The 21,040-nt window shown below is 41.9% G+C and overlaps 1 protein-coding gene across 1 annotated transcript in view; it reads left to right on the plus strand.

Annotated features, from left to right (window-relative positions):
- Positions 1-4,429: 4,429 nt before the first annotated feature.
- ism2a (isthmin 2a) overlaps positions 4,430-21,040 on the plus strand; it is a 31,315-nt gene continuing 14,704 nt past the window's right edge. Inside the window, exons 1-2 of the mRNA XM_038729379.1 lie at positions 4,430-5,029; positions 17,908-18,156. Of these exons, the coding sequence (XP_038585307.1) occupies positions 4,889-5,029; positions 17,908-18,156 (390 nt within the window). The 5' untranslated portion in view covers positions 4,430-4,888. The remainder of the gene's footprint in view (positions 5,030-17,907; positions 18,157-21,040) is intronic.

The raw sequence follows: 21,040 nt of genomic DNA on the forward strand, positions 1-21,040 counted from the left end.
TTGTGACTGCTGATGACCTCATACAGTTCCTATAATGCATTTTTAGGGGTCAAAGCTGTACGGAGCCATACGTTTTTCGCCCAATTCCGATACTGCAGCCTAGACGGTAGGAGCTGCAGACGCGAAACTCACAGGGTACTCACATCTACCTCTAGGGGGCGCTATAAGAAAGGGCCAAAGTTTGCCACTTTTAAATCGATGTAAGTCCTGCATACGAAGGCGGATATCAAAAACCTTATATCCACGCGTTCGGGGGATCGAGCTGAATCTCCTGGTATAGGTCGCACCCATGTCCGCCTAGACTTTTTTTTTGCTACATCACGAAAACTGAAAAACCTATTTAATTTTAACTCTTCCAAAGATGCAAGTCTGATCGACACCAAACTTGGCACGGATAATCTCTGGACCAAGCTGATGAAAGTTTGTAGAGGAAATTTTGATCGGAAAAAAAATCATTACACAATTATACGCTAACAAATGTTTGCGAAAACCGCTAAAAACAGGAAATGATGTCATATCTTAGGCTTACAATGGCTGATTGACACCAACTTTGGAGCAATAATGTGGAACGCCCCCCCCCCCCCGAGGGCCTGTGCACAATTTCGTGCAACTAGCCCCTAGGTGGCGCTATTTAACCACAAAAAATTGTACCTCTATAACCACAAATCAGTTTGACACGAAAGTTGAGCCGAATTGTTCAGCATGGTCCCCTCACTACAGGCCTCAAATTTGACCTAAATATGCCCATAGGTGGCGCTGATAATTATTTATTATTTATTGCAGATAAAAGTGAAAAAAATGGGGCACTGATGACACCTGAAAAACATAATAACAAATAACATAAACAAAAAAAATAATCGAAGCTCAAATACCGTTGGAGAATCCCATTCATTTTAATGGGAATTTGAACCAAAGGACATTTTCCCTCATTTTGCCAACTACGCGCCACTACATTGTACATTCATAAACTTCATGTCTACGTGTTTGGGGGATACTGCCGATTTGGATGGTATAGGACACGCCTCTGTGCAATGATGTTTTCATTTCGCTAAATCACCAAAACTGGAAAACCTATTTTAATTAACTCCTCCGAAACCGTGAAGTCCGATCGAACCCAAACTTGGCACGGACGATCACTGGACCGAGCCTATAAAAGTTTGTAGAAGAAATTTTGATCCACCAAAAAACGTCCGAATTATAAGATGACAAATGCTCAAACGCAAAATATTGGATGTCCTGTCATATATTAGGTTCGCAATGGCCGATATACACCAAACTCGGGATCCTTATCTGGCACGCCCTCCCGATGGCCTGTGTGAAATTTGGCGTCAATCGGGACCTAGGTCGAGCTACTAAGCGTATATCAACACTCCCATAGACATACATTCATTTTTTATCCCTTTAATTTATAACTCTGGGGCCGAACCGAGGCGGGGCACCCGGGTCGACTTGCACGGCCCCTGTGGGGCGAGGGGTTACAACTAGTTTCTTCTAGATTTAATTTGCATCTGGAAGAAAGTAAACAGTAACTCAGCGTTGGCACGCCAACCATTTTGAGGAGTAAGAGGACTGAGTAGCAGCGTCTCTCGACCCCTGGATGGTGCACACCACCGCCAGGGAGAGACCTAAATCCTCTAGGTGCCGCCGCTCAGCGGATAACTCCTGACCGTGCCTCTTGCCTGAGAGAGGGCATCCCCCCTCCAGGAGAGTTACCACGGCTGACCCGAAACCAGGACGAGCTCGTGTGCTCCGGAGCCACTAGGATGACCGCCGAGATTGAAAGCTGCAGGCAGTCCAAGAGGTGCGGGATCACCCGAACTGGCAGGAAAGAGTACAACAGCTGAGGAGGCCACAGGGGGTGCGCGAAGGCGTCCACCGCCACCAGCTCCCCGCAAGCTCAGTGAAAACCACAGGGCACACTGAGCGTTCTCTCAGTTAGCAAACAGATCCACCTGTGCCACGCTGAACCTGAGCTAGATCAGGGTGAAGGTGCCACTCGTCTGGGCGAGGGCCCCCCCTCGACATGACATCCGCCCCTCTGTTCAACACGCCAGGGATGTACTCTGATGGATGCTCTGATGAAGAGCAGGTGAGTGTGCGGCCACAGCAGTAGCCGCCTGGCCAGGCTCGGCAGCTGCGCCAAGCACACCCCGTATGTAGGCTTGTTGTCGGTGCGGACCAGCACGTGCTGGCAGGAGGTCGTCCAGGTAAAACAGGACTCTGATGCCCGCACGCCGCAGTGGCTGCAAGGCTGTCTTGATGCACTTGGAGAAGGTGCGTGGGGCCAGAGAGTAACTGAATGGTAGGCGGTTGTACTGATACTGGATGCCCCGGAAAGAGAAGCGCGGGGGGGGGGGGCTGGCGCCTGGCCTACATGAATCATAAGCCTGCCGCTCCCCCAGTGAGGGGAAGGAGGCAAGGGTTGGCGACATGGATAATGAACTTCTTGTGACATCGGAGCCAGGCTGCATGAAGACTGTCCAGCCAGTCGCAGCCGGTCCGTACAGTGTGGGGGAAATGTGTTTAATGCCGGCCGCTGACTCAGCTGAGGCAGAAGGCTGGCTGGGGAACATGCTTTTAGGGCACATATTTGTCTCAACAGAGAAAGTGCAGGCAGAACATGAACAGTGAACACACAATTCCCCCAAAATGTGACTGGCGCTTCCCGGAACACCGTGGCTGCACAGGGGAGTTAGACCATAAGCAGGCCACCCCCGGGGCTTTGGGAGTGTGAGCTGAGCCAGCAGGGCAGGAGGCCGGGGGACAGCGTAGGCAGCTGCGTGTGCAGCAGCCTTGGGCCAACCATGGTGCTGGCGTTCTTTCTTGTGGCTGCGGCGGTCTCGCCTGGGAGAGGCAATAAGACACCACCACACACAAGGTTGAGTGTGTGTGTACCCCATCCAAACGAAGCATAATGTCCGCTTTCGTGGGCTCATATGACACAGCCTGCCTTCTCTGAACAAAGGGGTACCCCTGGACGCACAGAAGGACCCTGTCAGTGAAGAGGATCTGTACAGGGCATGTGTTCTGTCCACACAAAGTGTCTGCTCTCGGGTGGCTCATACACAATTTCTGAGGAGGGATGTGTGAGTGGACCTCTGACCGTGAACAGGGAGTGTACTGCTTGTTGCTTTGCGCTCGAGCTGCAGGTTAGCTGCCTGGCTAACAGACGCCGCACACTCGTCCGGTTGTAGCGGCGTCTCACCCCATTGTGGCCGGCTGGAAGACATTGTTCTTCTTGTTTCTCGGCTGGAAATCTTCTGCTCTTTAGACAGCTCAGTGATGAAGAAAAATCTGAGCCGAAGGCTGGGTCTCACCATTGTATATATACACAAGGTGCAGACGTAGGAGTGGCCCACGCTGTGGGTGGGCATAGACAAAATTTATCAGTGCCGCGCAGGCGCACGTAGGGGGTAAGGCCATCGCTATTGGGTTATGAAATACAACTAAAAGTTGCAAACCCTCACCTTCCCAGCACGTGCCAAAAAACACAGCCACGGACACAAACAGTTCAGTCTCTCTCACAGGCCCCATCGGCCCATTACATACCCCTTTATCCCCATCTGATCCTCCCCACCCCCTAACACAGGTGAGAGTAATCAGTCATCACTACAAGAATCCTTCCATTCAAGTGTCAACAAGGAGATGGAGACTCTCCCCACATTTATTCATTACACTATAATACATTTTTTGAATTTGCATCTGGAAGAAAGTAAACAACAACAACAGACAGATAGTATGGCCAACATCTTAACATTAAAATTCCACATGTGGTAAGCACTTGTTGTAACTTGATTAACTTTTAAGTTTTGTTCACTGCCAGTTATCAATACATGAGATGTGCCCCTTTAAGGGAAATGCTGTTCAAAGCAATACAAGGCCTATTCATATATCACATTCATTGGTAAATATCCCATCATTTTTTAAATTTTAAATCACTATAAGTCTAATAAAATAATTAAGATTAGATAGTTAGCCTACACAATAGTTTCTGACCATATAACGTCTGTGTGCACAATCTAGACAATATAACTTAAATGTGCAAGCCATGGGTGCAAATAATGATTAGTGGCGAATTGTGTGTTCTAATTGTTGTTGTCATCAATTGATACAATCAATATTATTAGGCTAGCAATAGAAATTTCTATATACTGCTTGCAAGTATTGTTTCTGTACATAGATAGGCCTACAATTAGATGTAAAATAGCTTAGGGCACTAATTGAATGAAAAATATCAAAGTCATTCAAACGATTCATTGTTCATCAGTAGGCCTACAGCAGTAACGGATTTTCTGCTGGTTCAAATCCCTATTTGATTTTGACAATTTGCCTGATTAAACCAGAGCCTATACCCTCCCTCCGTTGCGTCATCCAGGGCAGAGGGGGGTTGCTTCTTTTAAACCAATACTAAAAGTTGGATTGTAACCAGATGAACCGATGACTGACTCGATGTCACTTCAGCAGAGGAGGATCTGAAAACCTTGTGGACGTGGTTTACTCTTTGCTCCGAGGGCTGGACGCTGTATTAGACCCCTGAGAATTGTGTCGCCTCTGCACATAAAGGGAAACTTTAATTGGAAGCGGGAGCAATTGGGGACGTGTTGTCATCGGTTTGATCTCGGTATCGTGCATGTGGCAAAGCATGAACATACCAACACAGCATTAGAAGGCGGAGACCGGGCATTTTTACAATTAGGGGAGCAATAGCCACTCAGTAGCCTACGAGCGCGGCAGCGCTGAAGAAGCGCACGGAGAACACGCACACGTGTGCCGCTTCGTGTTTTCTTCCTGTCTGACCGCTGATATGGTTTGAACACTCTTACATCCGACGACACAGGCTGCAGGATTCTGTATCTTGTCGCTTTTGGACAAGATCAGCACAGAGTTAATGGTAAAGATGCGGCAGAAGGCAGTGTGGCATCTGTGGCTGCTGATGACCACTGTGGTTTCAGTGTCAGTCAGCGGATTTCCTACCAGCTTAAAGAGGACTTCAGTGCGAGACAGAAACCCTACAGCGTCTGTTACTGAGGTAAATCCCGCTATCCCGCTGTCCTGCATGCTTGTCAGATTATAGGCGTGCTGTCCATTGATATTCAATAAAATGTTTAAGAGACCTTCAAGATATGAGTGGTGCTTTTGACATTTGTAAGTTTTTCCTCATGAGAACCTTCATGCTTCATGTATATTCATATTTAACATGACACGTTGAATTCCTAATATTAACTTCAGTTTATTTAATTGAGATCAATACAGAACCACACTCATCACAACATTAAGCCTTATAAACCTAAGTTTAATAAGTGTTGATGTGAGTTTTGTCTGTTCACAGTAGCCTACTAAACTTTTTAACTGATGGATGTAGGTTTCATTTATGAATCCTTTGAACTAAATTCAAGCTGCTCGAAACACTGTTACTGCTCTTCTGTAATCATACTGTACCATCTAATGACCTGGATAATGTTGAAACCAGAAGCATCACAAGTTTGGCATCCTCTGATTCACATCTCTCTGTCTTTTCTTGGGTCTGTTTCTTTATCTTTTGCTTAATTCAGTACTGTATCAAACCTTATGGTCCTAATTTCTAGATTTTAACATGTTTATATATTGAATGCAAAGCATGCACTATTTCCCATTTTCCTACTGCCTTTTCCATACCCAAGTCCGACACATTGTTAAATTAAAGTTTTTTATTTTATTTTATCTATTCTAACACTAGAGCTGGATAGGCTTATAGAAAAGACTGTGATTGAAGCGAGCAAGATGTAATTCAAGTCCTCCCAATGTCCTCCATGTCAGATGTCTATCTGATAGTGAATCAAAGATGAGAATTGTGTGTAGAGATTTTAAAGCATCCTTATGTAAGATTTGGTGCGATTTGGCGCCCCCACCGTTTCAGAGTGTAATTCACTGCTGTCCTAAATAAGGACAGCTGTACACTTGCATTTGTTATGATTACATTTCTTATGATCAAAAACTAGCAAGTCTGACTGGAGTCTGACATCACAGACATCACAAGTCTGCAGCAAGGTGCACGGTGAAAGATAAAAAAAACGATTCAACAGAATGAATTTGGTCTAATTTTCTTTGGTATTTGTGTCACATTGACTACATATGCAGTGATGATTGCTGGGTAATATGTATATGGCTACCCAATCTTAAGTATTTGATCATATGACAAGACTCCAAAAATCAGGTGAAATGCAAAATCTGACCGGTAGACTAGCAGAGCACACGTGCAAGCTAGCAGTCATGCTATTCAAACATAAAAGTTCTTTCAAGAAGAGACGGGAGAGAAAAGAACAGGAGGAGAGGGCTGCAAAGCTCCCAAATAATATTGTTTAGGATTACTGAGGACATTATCAAAGATTTCGCTCAATGCAGGCTCGTCGGATGCCTTTCAAATAGGTGAGTACTTTACAAGTGCTTTTTCAGTGGCTTTGGTGTGGCTGGTGTGCCGCTGTTTTAAAGGCTGTTCACATTTCGGGGTCAGCTCACCGCTGAGTAGGCCTACCTGTTTAATTGTGTGGATGTGCTTGTGGGTATTAAACTGTGTGTGTGCCGTAGCTGGTCTGTATTCAGCACATTCAATTCAATTCAGTTTTATTTATATAGCGCCAAATCACAACAACAGTTATCTCACAGCGCTTTTCATAAAAGAGAGAGACAGAGAGGGATGGAAGGCAGCGTACACAATATACACACAATGGTACAGACAGTAAAGGTGATGTTACTATAGACTAAATGAAAAATGGTACAGATATTTATAGTAGTGTTAATGATAACAATTGTAATGTTAATGATTATAATAACAATAATAACAATAGGACTAGTAACGATAGTTGTAGCAGAGGGTGTCGAGCAGGAACACGGGGGCAGCAGGTGACCCGCAACCACAGATCCAGACTCCACAGCTCCAGAGCCAGAAACACCTGCAGGAAGTGATAGGAGGAGAGAGGAGAGGACGAGAAAGCACAAGACTACCAGAAAGGGGAGAAGTTGTGTTAGTAACATGCAATAATGGGATGAGGTTGCATACAGAGGGAGAGAAAGTAGAGGAGAGAGGAGCTCAGTGCATCATGGGAAGTCCCCCGGCAGTCTAGGCCTATAGCAGCATAACTAAGGGATGGTTCAGGACTCACCTGAGCCAGCCCTAACTATAAGCTTTATCAAAGAGGAAAGTCTTAAGCCTACTCTTAAATGTGGAGATGGTGTCTGCCTCCTGAACCCAAACTGGAACCTGGTTCCACAGGAGAGGAGCTTGATAGCTGAACGCTCTGGCTCCTAGTCTACTTTTGGAGACTCTAGGAACCACAAGTAACCCTGCATTCTGGGAGCGCAGTGCTCTGGTGGGGTAGTAAGGTACTATGAGCTCTTTAAGATAAGATGGTGCCTGACCATTAAGAGTTTTGTAGGTAAGAAGAATGATTTTAAATTCTATTCTGGATTTTACTGGAAGCCAATGCAGAGAAGCTAAAACAGGAGAAATATGATCTCTTTTCCTGGTTCCTGTCAGAACATGTGCTGCAGCATTCTGGATCAGCTGAAGAGTCTTAATGGACTTTTTCGAGCAGCCTGATAATAAGGAATTGCAGTAATCCAGCCTAGAAGTAACAAATGCATGGACTAGTTTTTCTGCATCATTTTTAGACAGGATGTTCCTGATTTTCGCAATATTACGTAGGTGAAAAAAGGCGGTCCTTGAAATTTGCTTAATGTGAGAGTTAAAGAACATGACCGGATCAAAGATAAGTCCGTGATTACACACAGTGGTGCTGGAGGCCAGGGCGATGCCATCAAGGGAAACTATATCTTTAGATAATGCGTCACAGAGGTGCTTGGGCCCTAGAACACACAGGGTGTTGTGTTATGAGTAGGACACTTTTCTTTCTTATTCACCATAATGTTTTGCCTCTCTGTCGAAGAGGAATGTGGTTGTTGTGATTCGGGTGGTTATTCTACTGAAATTACCTGAAAAATGTCTACATTATTTCAGCACAGTGGACACCTCCTGCACTTTTTGACAATGATCGCACTGGCCATGCTCCTTATAACTTTCTCTTTGACTTCTGTACTTTGCAAATACAAAAGTCTAGTTGAGACAGTCCGACTCTAAAATCCATCACATGAGGGTACTTCAGACTGTTGCATGCAAGTGCACGCAAGACAGCTGCAGCAGCAGCGTGTGTGTGTTGGAGGACGCACACAAAGAGAATTGTTGAATTTAATATGAAAAGAAATCCATTTAAGAAGCTTTAAATTAGGTTTTTACTAAATCTAATCTTATCAGTTGTTAAACCGTGGCAAACCAAAGAAACAAGGAATATAAATTTGCTAATAAAGGCTAAAGGGTTCGCTTCTAGACACGAACGCAGTGTGTGTGCTCTGTAACGGTGTAGCCCAAGGGTCCATCGTAACAGCCTGCACTGGAGTCCGCTGTTACTTCCTTATGCCACTGCTCCCACTCTCTTTTTCTCTTCTTAGCTTCCTCTCTCAGAATCTTCTTTGGTCTCTTCACAACCTCTGCCGCAATATCCATACTGTGAATACCGAGCTTCTTCCAAATAATTTACATTGTACCATATGTATTGTTTCTTCTCATAGCGTGCCTGCTGAAGAGTCATGTTGGTGCCGTAAAGCATTATGCCGTTGTCGCAATAAATGTCCTGCCTGGGATTCCACTGTTACATAGCGCTGTAGCTGGCATTGCGAGCTTGGAGAGGTAATGACAGAGATTCCATTCACCCTAGTCACTGTACCATCAAAATTATTTTGAAGCTGTTATTTTAAGATAAAATTACTACATAATGTTGCTTTAAAGTACAAGTTTGAGGGATGTTTTGGCATTTAGCGTTGAGGTTGAAGGTTGCAACCAACTGAATACCCTGCCCCCCATTCCAAGCATGTAGGGCGAAACTATAATGGCTGTGAAACTCACAGAAAACACAAAAGGCCCTCTCTAGAGCCAGCGTTTGGTTTGTTTGCTCAGGGTTACTGTAGAAACATGGCGGTGCAACATGACAGACACCACGTCCTCTGTAGATCTGTAAACAAAAGGATTCTTATTTTTTAGGTCATTCTACACTAATGAAAACATACTTATGAATATTATATTCCATCTCTGCCATATTGTGACAGTAGGCCCTCTGAATCTTACACACTAGACTTGAAATACAATGTGTTGAATCTTTTCACAATCTCATTTATAACAGTTGCGTATACACAAAAGGGCTTTAAATATGTGAGCATATTATTCAAACCAATAATATTAAAACAAAAAAATGTAAATGGATTTGTATTTTAGCCCAATTTTGAGTAATAATAAGAATCTTTAAAAAATCTAGATAATGTTTTTAATAATTCATGCATGATAGCGTTAAGCTAGCCGCACCTAAATTTGGAGTGCACACGTATTCAAGCCTTTATTGTAAATTAAACAGATCAGTGCGAGCTGAGTTAGGTTGAGCAGGTTAGCGACTTAATCCTGTCAGTTTCTCTTTCTTTACAAAGACAAGTGTTTCAGTATGAGAGTCCTACCTGAAGAGAGGCTGTGAAGTCTTCATGTTACGCCATACGAGAACCACATCCAACATTATTTATCAAACCAGGTCGGACTTGATGAATTTAGCGCGAGGATACACATGTGACAACGTCCGGGATTCAAAATAAGGTGTGTATACTGGATGGAAATAAGATTAATTGGATTATATTCACAGAAAATACAAAACATATTACACGTGTACATTAAAAGTAAATGGTTGCATGTAATTTACTTTACCGGACCCTCTCGGGCCCCAGACCCACCCATCTCTCCAAATTCTGTGGGAAACACTGAAGAAAAAGAACACTTTGACTATTTCATTTATGCAATGGTAAAAAAAAAATAAAAAACTGGCAAAATAAATGGAAAAAATGTGAATGTACTCACACTTACTTACTACTTACTACATACTTTCAGCTTCGGTGTGTAAACTGTGTAAATTAGTAAGTATGGATATAAAGCCAGTGACAGCTCTTACACAAATCACTTGACTCCATATCCTCAATATCAGTCCTAATCATAATGCAGGCCAAGCAAAACATAACTGACAAAAAGAATGTGTTCACCAGTCAAACCTCCATCTTCATTTGAATTGAATTTGTCAGGTTGCCAGAAACACAACTCCAAGTGATGATGTTTAAGCACACAGTAGAAAATACAAATATCAGTTCACTCTCTCAGAAGTTTTTCTCTTTTCCATTATTGAATTTTCATTATGAAATTGTCACACCACTCCCTGTGTATGATCGTCTTCTGTCTGTAAGCGAGGGGGAAGGGCATTTATCTTTTGCACAGATGCATTCTCTAAGCTTAATTTTACAACATTTTGCCATCATAAATCACTTATAGCAATTTCACTTGTCAAAATGCATTAACAGCAGCTCCATACTGTGTGAGCAGTTGATTTCATGAGCACACTCCGGATGCTCTGCCGTACACTGCTACTACCAACAGATAACCTGAGCTGTATTGGTGGTTGTGAATGACTGCTAAAACACATTTTGTATATCCACTTGACTTAGTGATGTGAAGTGCTCATACTGCAGTTGCAGCCTGCATGCAGTCGTCAGGTGAAGGAACCTTTATGCCAACCTGCTCAGACAGAGACTCTCAGTCTAGTCTTATGAATGGACAAATGGCTGGCTGGATTTTAGACTCTTGGCAGAGAGCATGGATTTGCAGAGTTGGTGAAGAGGTGAGAGAACGTTTGTGAGTGGCCTGTTTAATCTAAAAATCAACTGTGCACTCCAATTGTTGAGTTACAAGATAACAGCTGTTGACTGTATTGCCTGACATTCTGCTTGCTTTTTTTATTTAAAGTAGCTTTTCTTCCTTTTCCTTCAGTTCTGACAACTAATAATAACCATATTATTACTGATAACTGTAACAGCACCTGTCACATAGCTGTCCTTTGAAGAATGAGGAGAGGAAGCTAGCCAAGCGTTCAGTGTTACCATGCTAGCACAGTGTGCATGTGAAAATCATTAGTTGCGCATTGATATTAATGATTATTAAAAATTTTAAATGTTGGTAGCGGCACTAATTCATTAAGCAGCTGTGATGCGCCGAATATAAGGGGACACGTCTCTGTCATTTGCACGTCAACATTACGGTAATCACTTATGCTTCCTAACTGGACAGATTGATGTCCCTGAAGTTTAACCGTTTTTTTGAGCAGTGTATATCACTAGACTCTGTGACCCTGTGTGAATATCCCTCTATGTCGATTCAGATAAAATAATGATTTTCTCCATATGTAGCAAAGTCAAAACAAGGTACCTACAGTCAGTGTGTGTGAATTATGAGACCAATCATTTTGTAGCCTTAAAAGCCATTAATTGAAATTATGCCTCTTTTTCTGGAAACTCTAAAACAAATCCACAACTTCTCACCAAGTTCCTCAAACATCCTATTTTCAGGTCAAAATGAAGCTCTTCACTCAAAACCATTCAATCTTGCTGAAAAAACACACTTTGCCCTCAGACAAAACCAAACACCAAACAACTAATTATTCTGCCCCAGCGTCCTGTCTTTGGTCTGGGACAGGCCAGAGAATATTCTCCTTCTTCACCTCCTCCACTACCCTACTCCCATCTCCTCCTCCAACTCCTACTGTTCCTCTTCCTTCACTTCTTCCTCTTCTCCACACTGCTGTTCCTCCTCCTCCTCTCTGGTGTCCTCTACCTCTTCCTTCTCTTCTCTCTGGATCCATTGTTCCAAAACTGAAAGAACTGACTCTGGCCCTTTTTCTATCTATTGAAGCTTCTGATTGGTGTGTTATCAATTCTGACTGTTTGTGTTTCCACCTGGGTAGCTGTGTGCTAACTGAGCTCAACCTGTGCTGATTGAGTGCACAATCTTGACTGTCAGTGCTTTCTCAATGACTCCATGGTGTAGGCAATAAGAAATGAGAAAAGAAGGGATTTGTGTGTAGAGTTTAGGGAAATGGGTGTGCTTTTTTGAAAAATGGATTTATGGTTTTGAAATTTTAGTTCAAGGGCCTGCTGATAGTATTTGGTGGGAAAGCTGCTCTCTGGTGTGAACCAAACTAGTGGACTAACAGCATGTCTACACAGGAGGCCTCATGTGCTTCTGACGGATTTTGATCAATCTAGCAGTCTGAATAGACGTTAACCACGTTACAAGGTGGGTCTTGCTCTGTTGTGGTTTGTTTGTGATGTGAAGCAATAGCAGACCTACCACCGGATCAAATGATAGGATTTCCGGATTTCCTTTTAGCATTTATTTAAAAGCTAAAATGCAACAATGTATACTGTTTTCCTTGTTCCAGGCAAAATCAAATTATCTACAAGTGTGAAAACTGGTCAAACAAACCAAAACCTGTATTTTTATTATTTTTTTTGTCCTATCCATCAATTTTAGATTTGCGGTGTAATGAAAATTGCAGCCTTTTGGGGCTCCTAGCATGGCTTGAGTCTTATGTACTGTATGTCAGATTGGTTGCATTCAGTGTCTAGTCCTTCAGTGCTTGCAGATGCTTTAAAGATGCTGACTGCCTCAGCCTTAGACTTGACACCAGGGGTTAGCTATTAGCTATTGCCTTACCTTATCTACTAAACCTTACTCATTAGTGTTCAGTGACATTTGTCTTCAGATGGAAAATGGAGAGGGGTGAGGATTTAAAGGGTGACAGTTTGAAGGGATGCTAAGTACTCACGCAGGTCACAGATCACAGGGGTGGCTGGAGGGTCATGGAGGTCTGGATGCTGATATCATTAAATGTTCAAACAGTCTGGAGAAAGAAACTGGAAGAGGGAGACAAAGAAAAATGGGCAGGTAAATAACTTAAGGAAGAAAGGGCCTAGTGGAAAATATCTCAATGAATAATTAGAACATTATGTCATAACTTAACATTACATTTATTCATAATATTTTTTTAAATGGTTTTCCATTTAGAGGAGGTGCTGGAGTTTAGCAGGTAAGTCTTAAGTTATAGAGATGAGAAACCCCTTAGAAACCAGGAGGGTGTGAAGCAAAAGAATTTTCACTTGAGCCTAGCTTGATTTTATGGATTGTTGATTTTCTTAGCTGTAGAATCCAGCAAGTCAGAGCAGGAACTTCTCTCTCTGCCAAAATAACCACTTGCACAGGCTCTCCCCAGGGATGGGTTTTATCTCCTTTATTGTTTATTGCCACCAGCATTTTCCCCAAACAGGTAGCTACCTTATTAAGTATGCAGATGATACTTCCTTGATGAGACTGCTATATGATGAGGAGGTGGAGCATAGGCCTGTCCTTGACTACTTCCTAAAGTGGTGTGAGAAGTCAAGCCTCCTTTTAAACACCACCAAAACAAAAGAAATGTCCTTTGATTTTACGTTAAATCATCAAATTCTACTCTTATCAACGGGAAGCCATAAGCTCAAATGGGATCTGTGGTCTGACCTCATAAGCACAAAGACACAAGAAAGAATGTACTTTTTAAAGATACTGTCATGTTTTAATGTCCACAACAAAATGCTTCAGATGTTTTATTGTTCTTTTATTGAAAGTGTTTTGGCCTTTTGCATCATTTGCTGGTTTTGCAATGCTACTGAGGCACAGAAAAAGTCTGTAAGAAAAACCGTAACAATGGCCAGTGAACTATTAGGGATCAAGTTACTAAGTATGGAATGTATCTATAGGGAAAGAATGATGAACAAGGCAAAAACCATTGTGGGAGACAAGAGGCACCCCCTTGCCCCTTCATTCGAACTGCTGCCATCTGGGTGACTATATTGCCTCTAAATCTTCATTTGTGCCTCAAGCAATTAAGTTTTTAAACAGGTAAGGCACATATATAGCCAAATAGGCAGGATTCTCAGCTGGTCTGGTCTGCCTAATTTTAATCGGTACTAAGGTGCAAGGTTTTGGAAATTATGTGTTATGTATATTAGTGTGTGTTTACCAGTATGTTTGAAGGTTCTCTCTGTGGCGTATGATGTAATGCCTACTTGATTGTTCTGCAAACTATTTCAAATAAAGAGATTGATCATTAAAGGAGTGCGAGGTTCAGGTTGGGATATAAATCAAGCAGGTTTTCCTTATGTGTGTATATACAGTAGTGTGCAAAAGGCTGGTGTGGTAAAATGCTGTAAAATAAGAATGCTTTCAAAAATAGACATGCTAATAGAATATATTTATCAATTACCAAATGCAACGTGAACAAAAGAAAAATCTAATTCAAATCAATATTTGGCCATTATTACTCATGACGTTTAGCTAATCAGTTAGTGCTGTGGGCGAGACATTCCTCTAGCCCACAGAGCCGTGACAACAGACAGAGAGAGGCGGCTGCATCAGGATCAGAGTCAAAGTAGCATTTTTTTTATAGTAATTTAGTAATTTGCAACCTGATTTTGAAATCACCAATTCTGATAGTTGGAAAAATGCTAAATATCGCCGCAGATTATAGGTTGAACCCATGTGTTCTCCAGCCCTTTGGCGAACAACCTGCCAAATGCACCTGCTGCCATTTTTCTGCACCCCAGCTCCTGTGTTTCTATGCATATTTGACTCACTTGACCTTATTTCCATGTTGGAGGCTTTTTGGCTGCAAGTCTTTCATGAAGGCCACTTCTGACCAGACTTTTTCAGACAGTAGATGGTGTACCAGGGTCCCACTGTTTTCTGGAGCTCTGGGCTGACGGCACTGTTGTACTGTTGGTCCTCAATGTTGCCTGTTTTTTGTGCTTCTTCAAAAGAGCTTGAACACCATATCTAGAAACCCCTATCTGCCTTGTTAATTGATAAATATAATCTAATAACCTAATGCCTATTTTTTAAAGCATTATTACTTTACAGCATTTTTTCCACACGTGTGTGTGTGTGTGTATCTATATAAATGTATATGTCTTTTCCTGGCTCCACTGATGTCCTCTGATCTCACAGCTCCACTCACTCTGGGCTTGTGTGTTTTTATTAAAGTGAGTGGTTGGGTTCATGTTGCTCTCAGGGAGCCTTGAAGCCAGACTTACGGTTGCAATATGAATGTGGCATTTTACAAACAGCCACTTTACTTATCCAAACAGGAATGTGAAAGGGAGATATTGAGTGTGGTTTAGAGGGGGCATATTCATTGAAAAATCACAGGGGACCTGAGGGAGAAGTTGCTACTGCTTTAACCAAATAATGCTGGATGGATAGTCATTCCTCTCCACTCCCTCCCAAGAGGCATGCTGAAGCTGATGCCACATTTTGCGGAGGGCGTCAAATTCTTTAGCCAGTTCAGGTTTAAGTTGTGTGCTTTATTGTGGAATAGGCTGCGTGGGATGATCGGCTCTCAAATGTCCAGCACCCTAGATGAGGTAAATATGAAACTGTATATTATAATCTATGTATCAGAATGTAGGCTTTATGTGATGGTCATGTGTAAGTGCCAGATTCTTTGCTTCTGTGGGTTTTTAATGAAGTAACATGAGCTTAAGTGTTCACTGCACAAATGTGTGCTTAGCTAAAAGGCTCATATACGTGCAATGCACATATTCTACATTCTGTATGCACACATATAAAATCCGGTGTCTGAAACAGATAATCACTCGGAATTTTCTGTAGCTGTTTCTCAGTTTTCCAGGCCACTTATGATCCTTATTTGGATATGGACTGTGTTATAATATTATACTGAGGTTTCATAGCATTTTCCATAGTTATAGCATTTTATCAAATCCAACTCTTTTGTGTCCACTTATTCAATCAGAATCCTTTTGAATCACTTATGGAATCTGATTAGGATCAGTTTACTACAGTTGCAAGTAACTTGTAGTAAAAGAAATATGTTTTAAATAACTTAAACTCAAAGAACTGTGACGTGTTTTAGCTAAGAATGCAAAAACACTGTTTTAGCAGCAGTCCAATTATTGTTCACAACTGAAAATAAAGTAAAATAACAGATCAAAAGCTCAAAAAGCTACAGGTCGTGATGCAGAACTATTTATTTGATAAGCTTAACTGAGGGATTTTCCTGAAGTTGACAAGACTTCATCAGCCAGATGAAAAGAGTTATCACTCGTGTAAGAGCAATTTATCAATTTGCCTTTTTATTTTGATGTAATACGCTTTTTGTACACTGGGGGCAGTTACTTATACTGGGAGTGTACTGAGTCAGGTGTGTATGCCAGGTCATACCTGTCAAAAAGATTTACCGGAAAATATTTAAATGGGATGACACCAGGACAGAATAATCCCGGGTGAAACAGGAGTGTTGACAGGATTGTGCCAGGTGAGGAAAACAGTTTTTTGACTGTGGCCATGGCGTCTGCAGGTAGCGTAGCAGTATTATAATTTTAGTAACTGTGATTGGTGTGCTGCCTGGATTCAAGAACCCTTTGTAAAATCTGTAAGCAATAAATGAAGAAGCAAAAGCAGACGTAAACATCTGGACATATCATCTTGAAACATGAATGCCTGTCCCAGATGTCAGTGTCACCTCATTAAGTAGATCTTCAGATGTTTCTAAAGAAATGAGGAGAGGCAAGTGGTTTGATAATAGATTAATTAGCCTCAGAGCGAAACTGGGTATTCTGTTAACTGGGAACTAGTTCAGAAATGGAATTGGCAATCAGAATCCATCCCTAGGTGGGAGTTAAAACATCTTACTGTCCAAAAGGCTGGTTTCCAGCGGGACTCTTTAGTTGTATCTGGGAGAGGTCAGGGAGAGGAGAAATGCCAATTCTGCTGTCAGACGTATGCCACTAACACTCAAACATGCTCATCATCACGTCACACAGAACTTAAATGTGCTAGCAAACATGCTGAGATCTGCTTGGGTTTCACATCAACTCAGTCCTGGCAAAGTGTTTAACAGCTTGGCGAATGTGAACTGTAAGTGAGTTATTAACTACCAGGCAGACATATGTGAAAAACGCTTCTCCCTGTTCTCCATATCACCAAATGTGTCCATTTAATTGAATGATGGCTATCCCACCCAGCATTCCATTCTTAAAGTCAACACTGTAACCCCTCATAATTCCTTTCTCTTCAGCTGCAGTAGTTATATATTTTCTTTCCTTTTAGCAAAGGTACTCACATCCACAGAGTCTCATGCTTCAGTTCATTACTCATGGAGAGGAAAAAAGCTAAAACAGTGCACAATGATCAATGTATGACTGAAAGTTTGTTTATACTGTTACTCAGCGGAGAGTTTAATGTAACCTGTGTGGACAGAAACACAGCTTTGTGCATCTGTTTCATGTGTTGTAGCCAGGACACACTGGATCAATATCCTCCTCGTATTTTTCCCCACATCCATCTGGCCTCTGATCATTCTTGTCTAGTTTTCAATTTCTTTCACTTCAAAGGCGTCCGGACATGGCAGCTGTCAAGATGTTTGGTTTTCTTTACTAATTTTGAACTCTGCACACCGGGATTTACTTTGTATCCGTATGCTCGTCTGATTGCAGCGGTTCCAGCAAAGAAAATAGCTGACTTGTGATAGGCTGAGACTCCTGTCTTTTTGAGTTCAGCGAATAGTTGCCCTAATTGTTAAAGCATATTACAGTCATGTTAATAAGTGGAATTTCTGTCTAAGCAAACATAATTTTGTTTACATTATGCCCAGATTTTTTTATGCCGATACATATATCAATATTTGGAAATTTAAAAAAGTCCCAAAACAATATATCGGCGGATACTAATCTATTGAACATAAACCCATAACATAAACTAACAATCTTGAGACAGAGCCCTTAGATTGTTTTGTTTTGTTATGTTTGTTGTGACCAAGATACATACTCTTTCATTAAGACATTGTTCTACAGCATCCCTAGTGGTCAAAAACCTTAACACACTTCCCCTCTCAGAAATGTCTTTTATATTTCACCCGATATGTTGGTTAGTAGACAACATACTCACTGTTTTTATTCCACTCTCAGGTGACAAAGCAGCCTAATCGTGCCAACAATCATCAGACTCTTCTGGAGCTCCAGCAGGAGAACCTTCTGCAGACTCCATCTGCTGCTCCATCTTCTCCCAGGTCCAGACACAGCTGGTCCCAGCACCGTCACCAGGGTGTCATCCCCCCACCTGAACCTGAGGAGGACCACGAGCTCTTCATCCTGGACCTGAAGAACTTCCCAGAGCTGGCCAATGCAGACATGGGCTCACAGAACCCCAACATCCAGGTAAGCAATATGCATGTGGGGAGAAAATATTTGTTGGACTCATGATTGATACTGATTGTATCATAAAAGTAGCTTTACGTCATTCTTTCTTCTCATATAATGAAGGCTAATCACTGAAGTGCAGGTCTTCCAAATTAAACCAGTGATCACACGACGTAGGGGTGTGACAGAGTCCTCTTCACTCTTTCCTCAGTCTCTGTCCTCTACACCATGGATCTCTCTCCGGTTCGTACATCTCGCAGTACAGCTGGTTTGAGTCAGGACAGGGTCTTAAGTTACAATATGCAGGACCTATAACAGTGGGGTGCTCCAACTTGTTCATGAACCTTCAACATCTACACAGGGTTTGGAGCAATAAGAGAAAGAAAGGGGAAAACGTGAAAATATAAAACATATGAGAGACTAATATAAAAGGTCCTTTTTCAGTGAGACCGTGAAGCTGAATCCTGGTGGAATTTGCTTTTCGAAACAAGTATTATGACTTGTGGAGTGGATTTCAACAGAAATGATATTGGATTTCACTGCCTGGTCAACAGAGTGAGATGCACATATTGTCACGAGTTCAGCAGAGATGAACATATCCCATTTTACCTCAAATCAAGAACAGTATATTTACAAGTAATATACCAGGGACCAGTTTATGCTAACATGTGGAAATGTTAAACAAAATAATCATTCAAAAATAATAGGAATAATTGAATGAAATAATCCAAACAGAACAAAACAATCAACAAGAACACACACATAAGGACTCTCACACAATCCCTAGCCACACATAGTACATCTGTTACAAGTGTCAAATGCACAAAATGAGAAATAAAATACATGAACATGTCAGATAAAATAACATTTTGTCAGTTCTGAGTCTACCTAAAAATATACAGCATGAAGGTAAATATCTGTGAAGGAAATTCTTATGAGCTGGTCAACTCTCATGGATGAAGAAGATTTCAGTTTACAGTGCATGGGGATGATTACTTTAATACAGCACAAGCTGTAGCACATCAGCTAGTGATGTTTAATGGGTATGTGTTTCAAACGACCAATTACACTTTCTAAGGGTACTTAGATTGAGGCACTGAGGAAGTGAATACTCCGTTCTACCAAGTTGTTTGTGATAATATAGGAGTGGACAAATAAAGTGTGAGTGGTGTGGTGAAAACTGTGTCATTGACCAATGTGGTCAATGTAATTGTTTAATATTCAAAGGATGACCAGATTGCCCAGACCTGCGCAAGTTTTTTCTTTTGGGGAATATTCCCAATACTATTGGGGTTATCAGTTACACTCATGTGCACATACAGTTTTGACTATTTGATTCTGACCGCCCTCTGGATCATATCGGGAAGCTGCACCACCGAGCTGCACAACACACAAACAAGGACCCAAGCCCTTGATTTTAACCTTCCTTGGTTGCTTATACAAGCAATGCAATAGTTATCCAACAGAAGTTAAAGTCAAGGGCAGTCCAAGTCCAGTTGCCCTTGACTTTAACCTTCGTTGGACAAGTAATAGACACATATTTTTTGAACTTACCCGGTAGTTCTCTAGAACTTCCTTGCTTACTTTTCAGTCTCCTGTTTTGTCCGGTCTGTATGAATATGTAGTAGTCCCTCAGAGCTCTGGCAGCTACAATTACAACAGTGTGGCCTGAAACACAGTAGCTTGATGCTGAGAAGCACGAGTGAAGATAAATCAAGGTTTTAATTACGGATGCACCGAAACGAAAATTCTTGGCCAAAGCTGAAATCGAATATAATGAAAGAAATTGCCGAACACCAAACAAGTACATTCACATTTTTCCCATTTTATTTTGGCTTTTTTACCATTGCATAAATTAAATAGTCAAAGTGTTCTTTTTCCTCAGTGTTTCCCACAGGATTTGGAGAGACTATGATGGGTTCGGGGCCCGAGAGGGTCTGGTAAAATAAATTTCATGTGTCCATTTACTTTTAATGTACACATGTAATATGTTTTATACTTTCTGTGAATATAATCCAATTAATCTTATTTCCATCCTGTATAGACACCTTATTTTGAATCCCGGACGTTGTCACGTGTGTTTCCTCGCGCTAAATTCATCAAATCCGACGCGGTTTGATAAATAATGTTGGATGTGGTTCTCATATGGTGTAACATGAAGACTTCACAGCCTCTCTTCAGGTAGGACTCTCATACTGCAGCACTTGTCTTTGTAAAGAGACAAACTGACAGGATAAAGTTGCTAACCTGCCTGTCAGCCCACTCGATTCCGTTTCATTTAACATAAAGGCTTTTAGGTGCGGCAAATTTAGGTGTGGCTAGTTTAATCGCTTTCTCACAGACAAGTGACAGAAACACTCAAAGCGGGTCAGACCGTTTTTTCCCCCTTTACTAAGGCCCCATCCACACTACTCTGTTTAAGCTTACAAACGGAGAATTAAAACAAATACGATCTCTGTCCACACCAGCGTTTCTGTTGCGTTTTGGAGTTGATCTCCGTCTACATTAAAACAACGTTTTAGGTGCACTGGGCATGCGCGTGCCAGTGTAAAAATGAAGCAGCTGGTCTGTTCCGTAGTTCCAGAAGATTTGGCGAAAGAATAAATAAATACAGACTAAGCATCAGACCATTTTGTTTTTGTTGCATGGATCAATAACGAGCTGGGACTGTTACTGAATGTAACACGGGAGTGTGGCGTCAGAAAACAGACTGGGAGTCATTGCAAAGTAAACGGCAACATGCACAGTACAAGTGTAGTATTAATATTAAAATATGATGTCAAAAACCCGGTCAGCAGCATCGTGTTTCTGTTTTGCAAGACCCAATCAGAGAGCCACGCGTGAGCGGCTGCGTCATCGTTTCTAAAGTCCTCCGTTTTGGCCCGTCTTCACTAAAACGTCA

The sequence above is a fragment of the Micropterus salmoides genome, unplaced genomic scaffold (assembly GCF_014851395.1).
Source record: "Micropterus salmoides isolate LMB-PRFRI ecotype aquatic unplaced genomic scaffold, ASM1485139v1 Ms_hic_scaffold_19, whole genome shotgun sequence".
In the NCBI taxonomy this organism is placed as follows: domain Eukaryota; kingdom Metazoa; phylum Chordata; class Actinopteri; order Centrarchiformes; family Centrarchidae; genus Micropterus; species Micropterus salmoides.